This window comes from Calliphora vicina, chromosome 5 (assembly GCF_958450345.1).
Source record: "Calliphora vicina chromosome 5, idCalVici1.1, whole genome shotgun sequence".
Lineage (NCBI taxonomy): Eukaryota > Metazoa > Arthropoda > Insecta > Diptera > Calliphoridae > Calliphora > Calliphora vicina.
In genome coordinates this window covers 97,080,085-97,102,216 of record NC_088784.1, presented here as the reverse complement: position 1 = coordinate 97,102,216, position 22,132 = coordinate 97,080,085, and the positions used below count along the sequence as shown (strand labels likewise).

Sequence of the window (22,132 nt, the reverse complement as noted above, 5' to 3'; positions counted from 1 at the left end):
AATGACAAGTCATTATTCGGGAAAGTAATTTTTGAAAACGGAATCATCCCATTGTTCGTATGAAGACAGACGACAGTTTCGTTAGATCATGCCAGAAGAACTCTCAGCATTTCCAATATTTGGTCAGCCAGGACAGTATGTGCAAAGGTGCTTCAACGTCTCCTCCTCTCCATCATAATGACAACTCATACAGAAGTTATTGTATGGGAGTCATTTTTAAAAATGGAATTCAGGGATTTTCGGGATTTAAGTTAGTTTAAACAGGCAGTCAACTATTTAGAGTCAGGTTGTGATACCAGAGTAGAAATAGGTCAGGAAGGGACAGTAATTTCCCTTATATATGACCAATTTTAGTCCTTAACCAAATCATCTCGTTGCTCGTATGAAAACAGACAATTTCGTTGGATCATGGCAGAAGAACTCTCTCAGCATTTCCAATATCTAGTCATCCAGGGCAATTGAGGTGCTTCACCGTCTCCTCCTCTCCTTCATAATGGCAACACAATTTTTGACAACGGTATTCAAGGATTTTCGAGTTTAAGGTTAGTTTAAACAGACAGTTAACTAGTTAGAGTCAGGTTGAAATACCAGGGTGGAAATAGGTCAGGAAGGCACAGCAATTTCCAATATCTAGTCAACGAGGTCAATTGAGGTGCTTCACGGAAGTCTTTGAATGAGAAAGTAATTTTTGAAAACGGAATTTTCGGTTTTAAGATTAGTTTAAACAGGCAGTCACTCTTCAAAGTGTTCAACTCTACATGTGGGTCCCGTTGTGCTAGAGGTTAGGAAGGGAGAGCAATATCCCTTATATGACCAAATCATACCATTGCTCGTATGAAGATAGTTCCGTTAGGTCACGCTAGAAGAATTCTCTCAGCATTTCTAATATCTAGTCTGCCAGGACAATTGAAAACTCCTACAGAAGATTCAGTCTACTAGCATATACATCATTCAGGGAGGGACTGGTGATCGTTGCCACCACGACAGTCTCAATTATACCATATAGCCCTTGTCGTAGCACAAGTGTTCAAGACTATCAGTGTAAATCCGAGTTAAGTAGAGTTCAGGAAAACAATAATTTTTTTTTGGAATTGTTAATGTTTTTTAAACCAACTAAGGAACTTATAAACTATGTGTGAATGACTTAAAAATGGTGTTCCATTGGTTTCAAAGTGCGAGAGATGGTTTGTGAGGTTCACAAGTGATGATTTTGACACGGAAGACAAAGATCGCCAAGGCCAGCCAAAAAAGTTTGAAGACCAAGAATTAGAGACATTACTCCCTGACATTACTCCCTGAGCTTACAAAATCTCTGAAAGCTACTCAAGCAGCATTTTCAAAACGTTTGCAAGCAGCTGGATTCATACAAAATCAGAGAAGCAGGGTATCGTACAAATTGAAACCGAGAGACCTTGAAAGACGATTTTGATCGTCCGAAATGATCATTACTTGCGATGAAAAATGGATCCAGTAGGATAACCCGAAGCGTAAGAGATCGCGTTTGAAGCTCGGCCAACCAGCCGAATCGACACCAAAGCCAAATATACATGGCTCTAAGGTAATTCTCTGTATTTGGTGGAAGCATAAGGGTCCTATCTATTATGAGCTGCTGAAATCTGAGCCATTTTCAATTGTAAACCCCTAAAACTAACCTCACTTTTTATCAAACTTCCTTTTTGGCGAAAAAAACTAATAAACAATGAAAGTGACAGTATAAAATACTTTGCAATTTGCCAAGTTCACAACTACTAACTTTATCTTTACTTTCATTATCATATTTACCCTCAGAGAATTTGACAAAAAAGTATTTAAAGTAAATACACACAATTTAAATTAAATTTTCAACTCTTTAACACACAAATCATTTTTATTGAAATTATAAATTGATAAATTATACATTAAACACTTCACCTTAGGAAAATCCCGCCTACTGTTCTAAAAAAAAAATATAACGCAAAACAGCTAAAACGACATGCACGCAATTGTGTATTTAAACCAAATTCAGGCCTGAAATGCGTTGTACTTGTTTATTTTTTGTTGAACAAAATTTTTAGATTGTACTAATGCTTTATACTACATATATACTAAATAGAAAAACACAAAAAAAGAGTGGAGGCAACTACAAATACAAGTATTTGAAGTGGAAAAAATGTATTACCACGTATTAGAAAAACTTAAACAAAAATCAAGCTTTAGCATTGATAATTTCCATGATACATTACAGAGTAAATGAATTCAAAACGCGTGCTTAACGTGTTTTTTTCATTATTTTCAATTTTTCTTAATGTTTTTCGTTAGATTAGGAGGGTAGTTTGAAAAGTCATCGGACCTTATTTCTTAAAAAAAATAAGCCGGAGCTCTTGTTATGGTCAATGGAGATCGTTACTGCACCATGATCAATAATTTTTTGTTTGAAAATGTGGATGACATTGATCCGGGCGAGATGTGATTTCAATAGGATGGCGCTACATGCCATACCGCAACCGCGAACATTGATTTATTGATAGCTGAGACCTCGACAACCTCGATTTTTGACCTATATCTGGATTACTAAGTAATTTTTAACCCGATTTTTTTCACAAAAAAAAAATTAAAAAACATAAAATTTTTTTTAAAATTTAAAAAAAAAAATTAAAATGTAAAAAATTTTAAATAAAATTTACTTTTTTTGTGTTATTTTTTACAATTTCAAGTTCAATCCGACTTAAAAAACACCATTTATAAACAATTTTTTTTTTAATTTTAACTCGAAAATAAATTTTTATTCGTGTATTCGATTAATCGAAAAAAAAAATTATTCTAAATTTAAAAATATTATTCATTCGAATAAAAAAGAAATTTTTTCTTCGATTATTCGGATAATTTTTATTCGATTAATCGAGAAATTTTTTATTCTAAATTTAAAAATGTTATTCATTCAAATAAAAATTACATTTTTCCTCAATTATTCGAATAATTTGTATTCGATCGAATGAATAACATTTTTTATTCCAAATTTAAAAATGTTTATTCATTCGAATAAAAAATAAATTTTTTTCCTCGATTATTGGTATAATTTTTATTCGATTAATCGAAAAATTGTTTATTCTAAACTTAAAAATGTTATTCATTCGAATAAAAATTACATTTTTTCCTCGATTATTCGAATAATTTGTATTCGATCGAATGAATAAAATTTTTTATTCCAAATTTAAAAATGTTATTCATTCGAATAAAAAAGAAATTTTTTCCTCGATTATTCGTATAATTTTTATTCGATTAATAGACAAATTTTTTATTCTACATTTAAAAATGTTATTCATTCGAAAAAAACAAAATTTTTTCTTCGATTATTCGAATAATTTTTATTCGATTAATCGACAAATTTTCCATTCCAAATTTAAAAATGTTATTCATTCAAATAAAACACAAATTTTTTTCTCGATTATTCGAATAATTTTTATTCGATTAATCGAAAAAAATTTTATTCTAAATTTAAAAATGTTATTCATTCGAATAAAAAATAAATTTTTTCCTCGATTATTCGAATAATTTTTATTCGATTAATCGACAAATTTTTTATTCACATTTAAAAATGCTATTCATTCAAATAAAAAATAAATTTTTTCCTCGATTATTCGAATAACTTTTATTCGATTAATCGACAAATTTTTTATTCTACATTTAAAAATGTTATTCATTCAAATAAAAAATAAATTTTTTCCTCGATTATTCGAATAATTTTTATTCGATTTATCGAAAAAAAATTTATTCTAAATTTAAACATGTTATTCATTCGAATAAAACAGACATTTTTTCCTCGATTATTCGAATAATTTTTAATCGAATATTTGGAAAAGTCTCCATTGTGAACCACGGTCTTTCCATGGTTTCCTGAGAACTTTTAGGCTTTGGCCTCGTATAACTCGAGTATTTTGTGCGTTCACCAAAATTCTATGCGTGTGTGTAAGTAAGTGAGTGTGTTTTTGTGGCCTAAAGACCTGCAACACCTGTTTGATTTGCAACAACAAAATTTAAATTAAAAAACGTATGTATTCACTTTATATATTGCGTTATTTGTTTGTTTTTTATTTTTTCTTCTCTAAAATAAATGTAATTTAAGGTGATTTTTTTTTTTGTTTTGTTAAGCTGTCTAAAGCGGATTGGCTAAAGCCACAAATGAAAATCAACTTTTTAAAACAAAAACCAACAACTACAAAAACAAAAGCAAAAAAATAGCAAAATATCCAAGCGTTGTAAATTCACATTTCGAATGTTTTAGTTTTAGTATTACGCATAGTTTTTGGTGTAATACGAGAGCGAGTATGTTTGCAAATCTAGTCTAAACAATTTTCATAGAAAAATACAACATGGTGAATGTCGCTTTTTTATAGTTAAATAGTGTCATAGTGGAGTAACCAAAACATTTACTATCTATTACTCGTATATTTATAACGCCATTTTGACTTTTTCGTATTATGTTTTTTACTTATAGACATTATTGAAAATGAAAATTACGAGTACAATTTAATTTTTTGTGTTGCATACGAAAATGTGACATTTCAATAAATATTAGTTTTTTCTCGTTTGTTTCGTAGTTTTTTTGTTTTTGTTAAAGTTTAAATATAACGATATTCTAATAAATCAATGTCATATTTTAACGATTTTTTTTCTGAGCTTAAAATCTTAATTTTAAGTGAGTTTAATTGAATGTTTGTATTGATTTGAATTTTGCAGCAAATTACGGGAATTGATTGGAAAATATAACGAAAAATATACATGCATTAAAAACACACAGCACGTTTTTGATTGCGTTTACAATGAAATATTTTATTTATTATTTTAAATCAATGGAAACCTTAAGATTGTAGGCTATTAGAGTTTGAAATCAATTTAATCGGAAATAGTTAATTTGTTTAAATGATTATTATAAACAGAAGTATGTATGTATTCTATATCAGACTTAATATTGACAAAAATAGATAATTTTCTATATATAAGTTAATTCAAATTTCCATTCTCATCTTATTCATAATGTATTATTTGAGGGGAAATACTCATGCATATTTAAATGCATATTTATTATTCAGAAAACCTTTTTTTGAACTCTTTAACCATAGATGACAACTAGATAGGTAACTGAAAGCCAAAAACCTAATTCATGAGAATGTATTGCCATTAGAGAAATTCCGCAAAATTTTCCATCCCGGGAAATTGTGCATGAATTCCCGGTAATTATTTTCATTAGTTTTATGTTATATTTTTTGAACTTGACTTTCTCTAAAAGATGATTAAAGCTCCAAAACAAATGCAGAAGATTCATATAACAAAAAAGATTTAACCCAAATAGACCAATAACAAGTTCATTATTCAAATTATTCCAAAAACTCGTGAATGTCAGGGCTGTGATAGAATTCTATTCCGATCGAAAGTGGAATTATTTGTGAAAAAGCTAAATATGTACTAATATTTAGCTTTTTCACAAAGAGCAAAACGAGAATTTTGGTTTTAATTAACATCTTTACTTAATTTTTGATTTAATAAGCAAAACATTGCCAATTCAAAATTAAAAAAAAAATAAAATATTTATTTTTGCGAATTAACTGAATTAATTGGAATGTAACGAAGGTGGAACACAATCTAATAGAAATTGAAGCCATTCCGATACAAATGACAAATGGTGTATCAAAATTAGAAATCAAGTCAGTTTATCACTTTATATTAATTTTTTATTGGATTTTTTATTTGTATCCAATTACATTTTAAAACCAACGACAATTTTTAACTTTCTAACGAAGTCTAATTTCTTAAAATTTAATAATTTGTTCTAGACGGAAATTCCCAGGATCCCGGGAAATTTCAAAATTAATAATGCGGTAATTCGGCCCCAGATTTCAGTCCAATTTTCTCATGATAAGAACAAATTTTACCTAAAAATGCATTATATTATTAGAATATACTCATTGTTTTAATTAATATGAAGTTAGTAACAAATCATTTGGTTCTGTGGAAATGCCCATATAAATGTTTTTGGAAACTGAAATTACTGAATTACAAAATTTTCTAAAAATATTTTCATTGTATTGTCACTCACTGTATAATATAAATAATACGAAATTTATATTTATCTTCCAAAAAACTTATTTTATAAAACATATTTCATTATTCTAAAGATTTCTATTAAATAAATCAATATTCTTTATATAATTTAAAACTAACGGTACTTATACAGTTTAAAACACACTGCTGCTTTAATCACCCACTACTATTTTAAACAACCCTGAACTGAAATATGTTTAACTAACGGTAACACCTGTTTTTAGTAAACAAAGAACAGCTGACGTATGAAACACCAGTTGTAAGACAAAAAAATGCGGTAAATGTTGTACAACAGACCACAATAAATTGAAATTGTTAATAAAAGAAACTGAAATAAAAACATCAAGAAAATATATAAAATTAATTAAAACTATGTTACAACCTTCCAAACAACAAGTTTTACGATTGTACAAACATTTAATACGTTACGGCAATCAATTGCAATTGACGGATAAATCCTATTACTTGGGAAGAGTAAGAAGAGAGTTTAGAGAAAATAGCCAAGAAACGGAACAACACAAAATTGAATTTAACTTTAAGGTAATATAAAAAAATAATACACAATTAATAAATAAAATGTAGTAATCATTTTTTTTACATACTTATACAGAGAGGTGAAACTTTATTGCGTAAAGGCCGCATATTGTAAATTAAAAACAATTATGATTTCTTTGCTAACAAGAACTGTAGCTCAACAACTTAGATTAACATCAACTATTTTCAAACCTTCAGCAATTTGTTCTAACTATGTAGCTAATACTTTCCCACGCTTTAAACACCAACAGCTGGACTATTCTCGTTATCCCAAACTAAATGAGGAAGAACTAGAGGAACACTTTACTCGTGGCAGTGGTCCAGGAGGACAAGCTGTTAATAAAACCTCTAATTGTGTTTTATTAAGACATATACCCACAAATATATTAGTTAAATGTCATACACATCGTTTAGCCTCCCGTAATAGAGTAGAAGCAAGAAAACTTTTGCTAGAAAAACTGGATGCCCATTACAATGGTGAAAACTCTATACAAGCCCAGCTAAAAACATTTGAAAATAAAAAATCAGCCGAACGTAAAAGAAGGCAGAATAAATTGCAAGATATGAAACAAAAATGGAAAGAACGCGAAGAGCAGGATAAAATAATGGAAGTCACAAAAGATAAAGAATAAAGAAAATATATTTGTACCTATAAATAAGCTGTCTTGTTTCATTTGTTATATATTTAAGGAAAAAAAATTGTTTCCGACTTACCATTTACCAGGCTGAAAAGTCACCAAATCCTGCTTTTGATGAGGCTTTCTTGCGTATAGGTCCAGCCACTAATGAAGTGGCTGGTGTAGTAGCTTCTTTAATTGTCTGTTTTAAAGCTGGTAGATTTAAATACTTTCCCACACCTTCACGATATACTTTTAATGGTTCTTTTAAACGTTTTTGTTTCTTTTCCTCATGAATTTCTTGCTGCTGTTTTTCAATTTCTTCTGCTCTTTCTTTAATCAATTGCTCTTCGGCTTCTTTGAATGGATCCACAAAAACTTGTACCGATTCAATTATTATATCATCAATGGGACGATCTTTATTATCAACTTCAATTTGTTCCATTTTTTGTAAAGTGTCTAGACCACCCACAAGTTTGCCAAAGACAGTGTGTTTGCCATCCAAGTGTTTGCAGGAACGATAAGTAATAAAACTGAAAGTAAAAGAAAAATAAATATTTATTGATGATTTTACTATTTTATAGCCTTTAGCATGAGTGGTAAAGTTTTGTCATTCCGTTAGTAGCAACGGAAAAAATTATAGTATGCATTTTTACTTACAATTGAGAACCATTCGTATTTGGTCCTGAATTCGCCATAGACAACATGCCACGACCAGTATGACTCAAATTTGGTTTAAACTCATCATCAAATTTTGTGCCCCATATTGATTGACCGCCTGTGCCAGAGCCTGTAGGATCACCGCCTTGTATCTACAACAAAAATCTTACATAATATACAAATTTTTTTGTAGAAAACATTTAATACCTTACCATAAAATTCTTTATAGAACGATGAAATTTTGTTTTCGTATAGTAACCATCAGAGCAGTGACGCAAAAAATTATCACAAGTCTTGGCCACTTGATCGCAATACAGCTCAAAATTCAAAGGACCCAAATTAGTGGTTAGGCGCACATATCCCTTCTTCTTAACACGTTCATATTTCACCAAATCCTCCTCTATAATGGCTGCCTCATGATTATAAACCGGAGCCAAGGCGGTAGAGGTAAAACTGGCTGCCACTGCCCCGGTGGAATAATGAGCAGCATTAAATTTATCAGCCATTTGTCTGGAAGTGGAAGGTTTCTCCTCAGCTGGCTTATAATCTTTTTCCAATTCAGCCAATGTTTCCTTAGTTTCTAAATTCATTGTTTTAATTTTCTTACTAGGATCTTTCAGTTCTAATTCCTCTTCCTCAGTTAGCAACCTTAAATTTTTACGTATATAATAGAATTTCGAAATATCAAACTTTTCCAGTTTCTGAGGATCTTGTATGGTAATTATATCTTTTCTGAGAAAAGGTGTATCATCTACCAAATCTTTCCAATTTTTGGCTTTAATATTCAATTGCTCTATGGCCTCCCAGCAGAAAACATTACCCGTTGTGGCAACCGCCACTATATGGGAATTTTTCGTAAATGGTTTAAATAAAGCCGGGCAATGGTATTCATCATCGGCATTTTTAAAGAAATTTAATTTAATCAATTTCTTAGCCTCCAAAGGTTTACCGGTCGCCGGGTTCAATTTGTATTTCTTAAGGAAGTTGTGTATGGCCTCCAATTCGAAAACATTGCCTTCCAAATCACTATAGGGTGTCTCAAAGGGCACCAGGGAGATACAGCAACAATCAAATGGTAAACGTTTAAATTTAATATGTTCATTTTCCGCTGATTCGTATTTTTTGCCACCATACAATTCCGACCATTCGGTGTAGGTTAAATACCTGGAATTTTTTGTTTTATTTATAAATAAATGAAACTTTTTAATCAAGTTTTAGCAAAAAAAACTTACATTTTATCTTTTTGATGTTGTCGTTTACCCATTTTGTTTAGTTTTTATGTAGAAAACTTTAGAAAATAACAATTTTATATGAAAAGTCTGTAAAATATAAAAATTTGTTTATTTTGTAGTATGCTTCTTCTTTTAAACTGTTTTCATAATGACTGAAGATTGATAACAATATTAAGGAATGGTTGCTAATATTGGGAATAAATAGAATGTTACAGTGACTCTATAACTATAAGCTATTTATTTTTTTTTTTTGTCAAAATTACCGTAAATTTAAAAAAAAAAATTGTATTCATAATAAAATATAAAATGTTTGTAACAATTTTCATTATTATTCAAAACAAATAATGACATTTTTATTTATATAGGAAAACATTTATCAGTCTGTTCTTTTGCTTACTCGATTTACTTATTATTTTGCTAAATTTTATATACTTTGTGTATGAATATCTCCAAAGCTAGTAAAAATAATAAAATCTAGCAAGCAAACAATTTACGGCTTCTTTTTCTATTTTACATTTTTATATTTTCTATTTTTCCAAAACTAAACTACTCGAAGACATGATAATTTAATAGCAAGAGAATTGGGAAATTGTAAATCACAAAATACGGATGAAAATTAATTGATTAATTATGTTATTATCTTATTTGTATTGTTAATAAGTAATTTATTTCTTATCGACGAATAATAATTTAAAAAAAATAAATAAATACGTACAAATTCAATTTTTTTTTGACGGGAATATAAAAAAATAAGTTAAATACTAAATAAAGCCAAAAACCAGTCAAATTTTTCAAATTACTAGTCAAAATTCAGTTTATACTTTTATTAAAAGATTTAAGAAATCTGGAACAAATGCGTAATTCGTATTTTTTCTGTGTTCGTCACACAGAGAAAATAATTTTAATTGTGATAACCAAGGCAAGGATTTTCATGCACTAAAAGATTAAAAATATGCGCTTATAATATGCACTATAAAGAAAGAAAATATGCACCAAAAATTACAAAAATATGCAATAAAAACAAGTTTTTTATTTGAAATATATTTATTAATACAAGAAAAATATAAATTTCAGGTCACAGTTTCAATATATATGTATGTACATTAGGGTGACAGCCGATTTTTTTTAGATTTGCTTAAAATTTGAGCCAAATCGGAAAACTATTTCGGGACGCGCATCGAGGTCAAAGTTCAGATATATGCAAAATTTTGCTATTCATATGAAATAAATAATAGAAACTCGTTAATTTTATGCATTGCTTTCCAGAAATATGTAGATTTATTTATATTAATGAGATTAACCCTGAATCTCCTTTGGGTCAAAATGACCCAAAACTGTATTATCGCTAAAATTCGGAAAAAATGCAAATTTTTCAGTTTTAGTAAAATTTTTGCTACAAATGTTTTTGCAAATGAAGTCAAAGGAATCGAAATGTATACGTAATTGTACTGGATAATTTTCTTTAAATTTAGCAGCACGAGATATTGCTTTTAAAAACACTTTTCTCCATTCGAAATTAATAAATATATATCATCAAATTGAGATCTAATTTCTTCGGCTACTCGATGTCAACCATATGCTAAACATGCTACATGAATAAGTTTTGAATAAAATACCTTTATACTATTTCCAGCTATAAAAATATATCCAAAAGATAATTAAATATGCAATAAAATGGAAAAATATGCCAAATATGCATTTATAACAAAATATGCAACAACAAATCGATGCCATTTTGTTGCAAATTCTTCGATTCGGAAAGATAAATTGTCAAAAAGGATTTTGAGTTACTGACTACAAACATGCATTTGCATAAAAATCTTTGCCCTGGTGATAACCAAACGAATTTATAATTAATCAAATGATTCAGTCTAAGAAATTTTCCTATGTGGCTGAAAAATGTTAGTTGGTGTGACAATAATTAGATTATTTAAATCATAATTCTTCTGTGTCAACCGACTATCTATTGCTAAGTATAGTAAACATCTATGGATATAATCGAATCATTCGATTGGCAAAAAATCACAACGAATCTCTTCTATCTGTGCGGAAATAATAGTGTTATTTTAAGAAGGAAACTTATAAAGAAATTCCCCCAAATTCCAGACAAATATTTCTCGAGAATTTATAAAACAGTATTCCCGGAAATTCCAGGGAAATTTTTCCCGAATAGCAATCCTAATACAATTTCTTAAATTTTTAGATACCGTGAAATAACTCCCTAATTAAATAATTCCCAACAAAAATGAAATAACTCCCAAAGTGTAAAATGAAATTACTCTCAAAAATTGTCAGTTTTAAAATAATTAAATGATTAGTCCCAAAAAATATGAAATATGCGGGATTTGTTTAAAATTTTAGCTTTTATTTTAAAACATTTGTACAATATAAGTATTGGCTATAAACTTTTCCCATCTTTCTGGCAACATATGGATTTTGAGCCAAATAAAAATTTCACAAGAGTGTCCTTTGAAAGCTGCCTCAATTTTTAACAAAGGCCAGAAATAATATTCGGAGTTTAGAGTTCAAACTTTATTTTATTTCATTTTCTAAACTTTTATGATTTTTTTTCTAATGAAATTAATTGGCATCGAGGATCTAGCAGTTAATTTACAATGTTACAATTTGTTATAGACATATTTTTTTATTTAATCCAAAGTTAATTAATTAAGAAGCATAATTTCTTAATTTTAAATAAAAATTATTTGAAATGATAACAATATTAGTACATATAACTTTTGTTTTAATACTTTGCTGCAATTTTAGTTATTGACTCTTTATTTGAAAATCGAAAGACCCTGAACACTTCTAAACAATTCAATTTATCACAATTTATTGCTTAAGAAAAATGACTGCGATCACACACAAATTTGTAGCCATTCAAAAATCACAAGTAAAACATTTGTTAAAAACCACTTCGTGATTTGAATCCATTAAAATTGCCAGCATTTATTGGATTCTGTTGGGTATTTCTTACTCCCCCTACAAAATAATACAAATTTCAATACTACAAACAATTGTAACAGTCAAATTTGTTTTCGTTTAAAAGTTTGGCTGCTTTTTTTTCTCTTTTTCTTCTGCTCAGTAACACAATATTTCAAAAAAGACTGGAATCAAAACTGTATGTATGATACATATGTATCATACTAGAGCAGCCACTACCAACTGCTATGAGTTTTAAGAGGATAGTTGCAAGGAAAAAAAAAAGACCACAACAGTTTGTCAAATGTAAACGTTCCTGACAGTAGCAGGAATTTTTATTTTTACATTGTCGGCAAGAATGTAGAACTTCTACGCATTTCAAATTTTAAAATTGGACTACGAGAGTACCACACACACTCACATGATTCCGACTAGAAGTGTGTTGCTTGGTAAATAGATCTTGTTGTTGTTGTTCTGGGGCTGCTGATTTTATGAATATGAGCCGACGACTGCTGTTGCAGATGTTGTTGTTATTGTTGCTGTCTTAATGGTTCAAGCAATTTGTCAGTTGTTAAAGGCAGTCACTCACAATCAAACCAAAGTCGTGGTGGAAAAAGTGGATTGAATTTTTTTCGTTTGTTTGTTTGTTCCTTTTGCATGCAAAGGAAAATAACTCAACAGAAACAGTGGGATAAATTGGGTTAATTTTTTGTAAGGGATTTTGGTGTTATGCCAAGATTATAGTTTATTTACATTTGCTATCAAATGATTTAAATATTAGCACCAATTGTGAAGGTCTAAAGTCTTGTTAGGTTTTGGGACGATACCAATTTACATGAGATCCAAGAGCATCCCGAAAAATTCACTGTTTGGTGTGGATTTTGAGCTAGCGCCATCATCGGTCCATATTTGTTTGACCAGAACATCACCGTCAACGGCGAGCGCTATAGGTCTACGATTACCTATTTCTTTTGGCCTGAATTTCATTGAGGCATGGTTATCTCACGTGGAGGTGATGTGAACTGACCATAGAGATCGCGCGATTTGACTTAAACTTTTTCTTGTGATGTTGAGGTGTTCTATTTTGACACCTCACAGCCCCGCTCCTGACGGATCTTTGGGGTCCGTCGTCAAATATAAACTCCTCTGCTACGAATATTTGACTGATATATTTCCAAAATTAAAATTTTGTGGATGTAAATCTGGCATTTCTAAACGGCTGGTCCGATCGGAATAAAATTTGACGTGTAAATGGGTCCAGTAAATGCTCCAAGGGCGGCGCTATGGGGGCCCAAAATAGAACATCTTCGACATGTTAACATTTTTAAACACGTGCCATTTTTTTGTTTCCTTTCCGATTTATTTCAAAGATTTTTATATTTTTGGAAAGCGCTCGTCTACATCTTGTGCTTTTTATCTCTTATAATTTCCGAGTTATAGGAATTTCAAAATTGAAATTTTAAAATTTGGCCATACCTTGGTCCACTTTTTTAAAAATATAGGGCATACTTTTGCACCGAATGGACTCGAATTTTTTTTTGTTGGTTAGACAACTAAATTACCAATAATATACTAAAGATTTTAGAGCAATATCAATTATGAATCCAAAAATCAATGATTTCCAATTTAAAAATTCCGAAAACAGTTGATTTTTGCTGTTTTTTGGGCGAAAATGTGACTTAACTCTTTTTTTATTGAAAAAAAAACTTTCTTTAAGAACATATAACAATTTTATGTTTTTCTGTAAGGTATCTTTACGCAGAACATTTTGGTATAAAAAGCATGTCCTATTTTTTGAAAATGTCGTCCCAACACCCTTCGGAATTTAACCTATTTTTTATAAAAATTTCAACTTTGGACCACATGTTCTAAAATCCTAATGCTGGGATCAGAAAACGGAAAGCAGCTTTGGAAACCTTGATGTGTTCCCTATTTATATCCAAAGTATTTTCTCAGCCCCGCAGGAAATGTGGACCCTATGAGCAGAATTGTAAAAAATACTATTTTTGGGATTTTTGCTCCAATTTTTAGGAATTGCGGGATTCCCATTGTCCTTTTGACAAGTTTTTTTTACACTTTATTATTTAGATTGACAAATTTAAAAACGTTGTAAATTTCAATGAGTTTTCTTAATAAGATTTTATTACATATTAGAAATTCATTGAGTTTCTAAAACTAAAATTTTTATCAAAATTTTAGTCGGATTGCAAATATTAGGAACCGTTTAATCCAGATTTATTTCGAATTATTTTTTGTTTAGATAAGTTTATTTCTGGTCTTAGAAAATAAATTTCAAGTCAATATCTCAATTAGATTCAAAAATATGAAAGTTTAAATCTCCGTCCTTCATAAATATTGCACTTTATTTTTATTTTTTAGCGGAACAGCCGCTTAGGAATTCCAGATTTATTTCCAAAATATTTTGCTTTTGCCCCACTGTACTCTTGTCTCACAAAATCTAACCATAAGACAGGCGAATTTATACAAGGTGGAGTCAGTCAAACAGCTGATAATTTTTTTTTTCGCTTTTTGGTTCTAACAACTGTCAAAGCTTGTTTTTATATTTAAATATCTACATATTCTAAGCTTATTAACAAAATGTTTTTTGTTTACATAAATAAGTAAAGCCCTAACTATTGAATTATCTACATTATATTAAGATTAAATACTTATTTGTTTAATTTTTCATTTTGGTTTTTTGACATTTGTTAAGACCAATCGTTGTTTTTGTAGAACTGACACCACCTTGTATGAATTCGCCTTGGACAGTATTTTCAATACGCTGTTCAAATTTAAAAATTCATTTAAAAATTAAGAAAAAAAAAAAAAACAGAAAAATTTGTTCTGGGTGTTCATTTTGAAGGGGCCATTTATAGTGAGTGGTCTTTAGTGGTTTTTAACAAACAGAAGCCTAAATACTCAAACTACGTGTATGAACCGATCCGTATAAATAAATAAACAAACCAAACAACCAATCTAGCAGCCAGCCAGTCAACCAGCCAACTGATGCAGTGAGTAACAAACATTCCATGATGGATTGTTTAATTGTTGGCATGTGGAGCACGGCTACATATTGTGAGGTCTGAAATATCACGCACTCACGAAAATAAAACAAAATTGGATATGGGAAACAACAGCAAACAACATGGTATAAACAACATATTCCGCATTAAATGTCATATGGAGAAAACCAAGATAATTTTTTACATGCTCTGGGAAAATTTTCTTGCAAATCATTTTTCATTTGTGTTTGTTTATTTGTTTTTAGCATCATCCTCTTAAAATGATTTAATGATCAAGATTTCCTAAGAATGTCATTTCTCAATGGCAATATGTATGTTAAGGAAAAATCTTTCCTGCATGATCTCTCGCTCTCGATCATAAATAAATAATTGTGTCCTGTTATGGTGGGTTGTCTGGCGCATAGTTTTTTTTTTACGATCTTGCCTAGCAAATATAATCATTGATTATGTTACGATATCTTTGAGTTTGGTCACAGTCATGGTGTGACCATAAGTATTGGTCACCAGCACAAAAACACAATCATAAATAATAATAAAAAATAAAGAAAAAATCAAACAAAATGTCTTGTTCTTAGTTAACGGCCAACAAAATGTTTGAAACCGCAAGATGTTTAAAACACACTACAAGTGAGATAAACGAAATAAAGATGGAAGGCAGGAAAAAAAAGTTAGAAAATGCAAAGACAATATATTTTAACAAATAATGCAACCAAGGAAGATTGTTATCCAGCAAACAAACAAAAAAAAAGAGTCCATTGAATGCCTACAACATGTTTGTTACAGATCGATTTTTCATTCCTTCATACGTGGTGGACAACATGTTGGTATGTTGTCTCTGTCTCTGTTTATGATTTGGGTCATTTAAAAGAAATTGATTCACATCTCCGGCTGGCCAGGCCAGGCTGCTGCTATCTTTTCATCTTTTACAACATGAGCAAATTAAATGGCACCTCTTACTCCCATAATTTATGACTCCGACTTCAAATGTGGTTCGAATGGACAAAAAATTGTTTTTCATTTTTTCCAAATAGATTTTTATCTTAAGACATGGTTACGATTTATATTGTGGACGTGTTAGAAACGTGTTTGTGACAAAAACACACTAAGCAGGAAATAGGGTGGTGGTGGCAGACAGTCCCATAGAAAAATATGTAAATATTTGGTGTTATGACCTATTGTATTTATGGATTTAGCCAAGTTAAGTTTGTTTAAAACAATTATGAGAGCAAAATCCAAACTTATTACCATATTAACCTTATCCTTGTTTAAGGACTTTTATATCTTTAAATAATTGTAGATGTAAATATTTTCCTTAACCCTCTAACCCTCAAGAGTGCCTCAAGGCATGCATTACAAAACACCAATTATCTCAAAAAGTAATTACAATTTTTTTTTATTTTTAATTTTACTGTGACTTTAGTTACAGATTTTTTAACATTTCCCTCGAAGTTCGAAATGCATTCTGACTTTTAGTTTTTGTTTTTGTTTTGTGAGTGATGTCATAATTTTAACACGTGAAATTTTGTGTGTGATTTTTTTTTTAAATCAAAGTTTTACTAAGCTTTAGTCGCCCGATCTAATCGAAATATTTTGTATTAGTTATTATACCCTTCACCTTCGTGAGAAGGGTATATATAAGTTTGTCATTCCGTTTGTAATTTCTACATTTTTCATTTCCGACCCTATAAGTATATATATTCTGGATCCTTATAGATAGCGAAGTCGATTAAGCCATTTCCGTCTGTTGAAATCAATTTTCTGAAGACCCCAGATATCTTCGGGATCCAAATCTTCAATAATTCTGTCAGACATGCATTCGAGAAGTTTGCTATTTAAAATCAGCAAAATCGGTCCACAAATGGCTGAGATATGAGGAAAAAACCAGGACAACCTCGATTTTTGACCTATTTTTTACCTATATCTGGATTACTAAGACATTAACATAGACAATATGGATATCTAATGATAGATATTTCGAAGACATTTGCAACGACGTATATAAGACCATAGTAAGTTGGACCTACAATGGGTCAAAATCGGAAAAAAAAAATTGAACCCGAATTTTTTTTCACCAAAAAAAAAAATTTAAAAAACAAAAAAAAAATTTTAATTTAAAAAAAAAAATTTTAAATTTAAAAAAATTTAAAATAACAATTAGAAAACTTTCCTAAACTTAATTTGCAAATTAGTTTCTGATGGATGTTCTGAGTTTATTGGGTCATAATTATCCAAAAAAAAAATTATTCGACAACTTTTTTTTAGCTTTTTAAAGTTTGCGGGTTAGAGGGTTAAAATTACGAAAAGTTCATATGTGTAAATAAAAAACAAGTAAGAAAGTAATATAATACCCTACACTAAGTAAAAGAGCAAAAACATTTTTCTTTTAAAATTTCAATAATTTATATTTTTGAGTGATTTTCGGAAGTGGGCCTTATATGGGAGCTATGACCAATTATGAACCGATCATCACAAAATTAGGTCGTGTGATTTATGTCTATATTAAAGTCATTTATGTTGAATTTTGTGAGTATACCAACATTTTTAAGAGATTTATGCACGTTAAAATGATTTTCGGAAGCGGGTCTATATGGGAGTTATGACTAATTATGGACCGATTGTAACAAATTTTGGTGACATGAATTTTGTATATATAAAACTTATTTGGAGCGAAATTTGTGGAGATACATATATAAATTAAACATTTATGACCGATAAAGTCCAATTTCGGAAGGACATTTGTATGGAGACTAGGAATAATAATCGACTCAGAAAGTTATTCTAAGTCGATCGGTATACTTTAAGGTGGGTGTTAGACTAATCAAACATCTGCACAAACGCATTATACCCTCCCCACTATGGTGGTGTAGGGTATAATTATTAAAAACACTGCAGTTCAAGAAGACAAAGGAACAGAATCGTTTGCGCAAAAGTAAAAGAAGTTCAAATATGTTATTTTCAAATGAGAATGTTTTTACAAAAAAAAAACAAAATGATTTTGAATATATTTTGTCACAATCACAAACATACGTTATAATATAAACTGTCCATGAATAGAGATGGGAAAGGGGTAAATACCTATTATTTATTGTAACAAAAACTTGGATATAAACTTCGAGGGCAGGTCAATAAGTCCATGACTTTTTGAATTTCCCGCCTCTTAACTGAAAGGGCAACACTGCTCCTGTCGATAGGCATCTGTCAGTTGACTCCTGTCAAAATTTGAACATTGACAGCAGACTACCACGTGACTTGAGGATAAAAAAAAAGAATTTCGCGTGCGTATTATTTCTTGCGGAATAAAACCATCACACAAACCAAAGCTAATCTTGATAAATACTATGGGAACTCTGCACCATCAATTTAAATGGTAAAAAAGTGATTTACTGAATTTCGTTGTGGCCGTACAAGCACATTTGAGGTTTCTATACACGAAACAATTGACAAAAATTCACGATCAGAGATTGAAAGTGAGAGCGATTGTGGAAGACATTGGTATCTCACATGGCTCAGTGGTTTCAATTTTGAAAGATCACTTGAGGAATCTTTGAGCAAGATCGGTGCCGTGTTTGCTCATAATCGACCACTAACGCAAGGCCGCACACAAAAGCGTCCCCTAAAATTAAATGTTTGAAATGTTGAAACGGTACCTGAATACTTTCGCAATGACCTAAAATACTACCAAAATTTTGTTTAGCTTGTTCTAAGAAGGGCAACCCGAGCCGCTCGTCGCACAAATTTTTGAGGTGAATTTTTCAGTTTTAATTTTTGCAATTTATTTTAAAAGAATCGAAATGTGTACGTAATTATCGTTCTAATAAGATATAAAAGACAAAAATTGGTTAAAAAGTGTTAAAGTTATTAAAAATTCCCCTGGACACTAGAACAAGAAATGTAGAAACAAAATTAACATATTTTTAGAAATATTAAAAAAGCTAATTTTTACTTAAAATATATCCATATTTACTTGTGTATGAGTTTTTGTCTTCGTAGAATATCGTTAACATATTCGCAGGTATGACCAAAAAAATAAAAATTTTTTAACGGCAATTTTAAAACTCCATTTTCAAATTTTTAAAAATTTTGTTAAACAAATTTCAGAATTTGTTGATCATCTCATTGGGATTTATTGAGAATATAATAGGGAATAAAAATATAATAAAATTATGAAAATATCTCTTATAGTTTTTCCGTACCTGCGATTTAAATTTTGAAATTTTCGAGAAAAACTAATTATTTAACCATATTTTGTCTAATGAGCTCAATTTCCTTACTGTTATAAATTTGAATAAAACCTATTTAGATTATTATAGTACAGATAATTCTAAATATATTGTGAAAGTTTTGCTAAAATTGGAAAGCGTTAAACCTTAAATCGTGAAGGTCAAAGGTAACATTTTTCAAATTTTTCAACTAGGGTCTTTAAATAGGGACTTCATGACTTTGACAGTTGATAGCGACCATATTGTTGAAGCTAAATTTGTCGAATTGGCTGTCATTTATTCTGTTTGTTTTGCCAAATCAACATGAACGGATATAGCGTGCAACAGCATGTGCAAATAATAAAATTGTTTTATCAAAATGAGTATTCTGTTCGGGCAGTGGTGGATAAATTTGAGTCCACTGGTGCAGTTAACAAGGAACCAACACGCGTACGACGACGAAACGTAAGATCTGCCGAAAACATGTATGTGAAATTGTGCAGGAGTATCCAAAGCAGTCGATTTCGCGTCGCTAACAAGAACTCTGCCTTTTGCGGACCACAATTTGGCGAATTTTGAGTCGTGACTTGGGCCTACACCCATACGCAATTCAACTGATCCAGGAGCTGAAGGAAAACTACCATAGACAACGACTTGTGTTCGCTGAAAGGGCCCTGGATCAGTTGGAAATTGACCCTGAATGACATTTGCCAGGCCATCATCGTCAACGGCGATCGCTATAGGTCGATGATTAACCACTTCTTCTGGACTGAATTGGATGAAATGGACAAAAATTGCATGTGATTTCAACAGGACAGCGCTAAGTGCCACACAGCTCAAGCCACATTGGACATTCTGCATGACCGATTTAGGACTCGTTTTCGACTGCCTTTAAATTTGCGAATTGGAACATGATTTATTAATGAAATTTTGTTTACATTAAAATGGAATTATATAGCTATCAAATGCGAAATGTTTGCATTGGTTTTTGTTTTACAACATTTGATATGATTTGTCACGCGACATTTGTAACGCTATATATGTTTCTATCATGTTTGTTAGCAATTAGTCAAGTAATTTCAACTCAAAATTTCATAAGCTACAACTTCGTATTTAGTTAAAGAGACTAAATTTTGATTTGAATTAAAATGTTCAGCCACTTTATTAGAACGATCGCGGATTTCTGATAACAAACGATGAATTCGTTTTGGATTTTGAAGTGAAAAACCTTGGGTATTGTCGATTTGTTGTTTTCTACATTAGAAATAAATATAGTAACCCGAACGAATAGAACTCGTTGTCATGATCTTGATTTATGCCATATACACTTACGATCGCGAACGAGACACACTTTGAATATCAAAATAAAATGTTTATGATGCAGGAGTTTTTTATTTAAAGCCACTAAATTTTGATTTGAATTAAAATTTTCAGCCACTTTATTAGAACGATCGCTGACAAGATAACAAATGATGATTTAGTTACCGGAACGCGACATTGGAACCTTTTTTCGATAAAAAATATTTAACATTGAGCTATATACACTTTGTGCAACGTTTCTCCAATTTGTTTATCCCTTTCAAAAAATAAGATTTGTCGAGGTCATCGAAATAGGTATTTGTTTGGGAGATTATTTATCTCTTTCCCCGAGCCATTTCTGCAGGTTTAGTAACAAGAGATAGTCACTCGGGGCTAAGTCCAGAGAATAGTGTGGACGAGGAAGCAATTCGTAGCCTAATTAATGGATTTTTTCCATACCATTGTCTTTGTGAAAAATTACTTTTTTCTTAGACAAATGCGGTCGTTTTTATAAGTTTGCCATTCCGTTTGTAATTTCCACATTTTTCATTTGGGATATAGCCAAGTCCTTCAGTCCGTCTGTATGTTGAAATCAACCTTACGAAGCCCCCAAATAACTTACATACATGAATATATTCACTATAGACCCGTTGCGGTTTCTATTTAAAATCGAAATAGAATAAATAATCCGCTGGGGTTTTTTCCCTTTTTTCCATTTTTAACACTGAATTTGAATAGAAAAAATTGCAAAAGGGAAAAAACTCCCGCGACTTTGTTAATCATGATTGGGCTGATAAGGAAAAAACCGGGACAACCCCGATTTTTGGCCTATTTTTGATCTACATATATCTGGATTCATAACATTAATATAGACAATATGGATATCTAATGATAGATATATTTCAAAGTGCATTGTAACGATGTATATAAGGCAAGTAAGTTGGATCCACAATGGTTCAAAATCGGGAAAAACATTTTTAGTCCGAATTTTTTTTCATCAAAAAAAAAATTTTTTTTGTCATAAATTTTTTCAATAGTAAATTTAAAAAAAAAATTGGGAAAAATTTACAAAAAAAATTAAAAAATTTAAAAAAAAAAAAATTTAAATTTTGTTTACCTAAATACTTTTAAAATTTGTATTTTAAATTATAATTTGGTGAAGGGTATATAAGATTCGGCACAGCCGTATATTAGCTAGTTTTTTTTTTCAAATCCTCATTAAATCGACCCAATAAATTGGCATAATATTCTCCATTGATTGTTTTACCCTTTGGTGTTCTCCAATCGACCAACACCATATCGTGAATTTATTCAATTGTTTCGGATGGACGCCTCAACTGGGCGTCCAGAACGTTCAGCGTCTTTTGAGCTTGTACGGCCACAACGAAATTCTGTAAACCACTTTTTTACCATTAAAATTGATGGTGCAGAGTTCCAATAGCATTTATCAAGCTTAGCCTTGGTTTGAGCGAAGCTGCTTGTTCAATTTTTGGCAAGAGTCAACTGACAGATGCCAGTGTTGTCCTTTCAGTTAAGATATAAATATATTTATAAGCAATAAATACTAA

General features: G+C 30.4%; 3 protein-coding genes across 4 annotated transcripts in view; 2 read left to right on the top strand and 1 right to left on the bottom strand.

Moving 5' to 3' along the window:
- LOC135962065 (RING-type E3 ubiquitin-protein ligase PPIL2) overlaps positions 1 to 9,246 on the bottom strand; it is a 106,131-nt gene extending 96,885 nt beyond the window's left edge. For both annotated transcript variants that reach the window (XM_065513800.1, XM_065513801.1), the window contains exons 1-4: positions 9,122 to 9,246; positions 8,102 to 9,053; positions 7,890 to 8,041; positions 7,327 to 7,762 (exon numbers count right to left, since the gene is read on the bottom strand). In XM_065513800.1, coding sequence (XP_065369872.1) covers positions 7,330 to 7,762; positions 7,890 to 8,041; positions 8,102 to 9,053; positions 9,122 to 9,153 — 1,569 coding nt within the window. In that variant the 5' untranslated portion in view covers positions 9,154 to 9,246 and the 3' untranslated portion in view covers positions 7,327 to 7,329. The remainder of the gene's footprint in view (positions 1 to 7,326; positions 7,763 to 7,889; positions 8,042 to 8,101; positions 9,054 to 9,121) is intronic.
- LOC135960573 (mitochondrial ribosome and complex I assembly factor AltMIEF1) lies at positions 6,362 to 6,817 on the top strand. Its single transcript, XM_065511891.1, has 2 exons — positions 6,362 to 6,618; positions 6,689 to 6,817. The coding sequence occupies exons 1-2, from the start codon at positions 6,451 to 6,453 to the stop codon at positions 6,725 to 6,727; spliced, it is 207 nt and encodes a 68-aa protein (XP_065367963.1). The 5' UTR covers positions 6,362 to 6,450; the 3' UTR covers positions 6,728 to 6,817.
- On the top strand, positions 6,741 to 7,271 carry LOC135960572 (mitochondrial translation release factor in rescue). The gene has a single exon (XM_065511890.1). The coding sequence runs from the start codon at positions 6,741 to 6,743 to the stop codon at positions 7,242 to 7,244; it is 504 nt and encodes a 167-aa protein (XP_065367962.1). The 3' UTR covers positions 7,245 to 7,271.
- Positions 9,247 to 22,132: the final 12,886 nt, after the last annotated feature.

What these genes read in the sequence shown, in the direction of transcription:
- LOC135960572 (XM_065511890.1), top strand. Translation starts at nt 6,741, where the DNA reads ATGATTTCTTTGCTAACAAGAACTGTAGCTCAACAACTTAGATTAACA.
- LOC135960573 (XM_065511891.1), top strand. Translation starts at nt 6,451, where the DNA reads ATGTTACAACCTTCCAAACAACAAGTTTTACGATTGTACAAACATTTA. An exon ending in AAATTGAATTTAACTTTAAG is followed by an intron (nt 6,619 to 6,688) that starts GTAATATAAAAA and finishes ATACTTATACAG; the next exon opens with AGAGGTGAAACTTTATTGCG.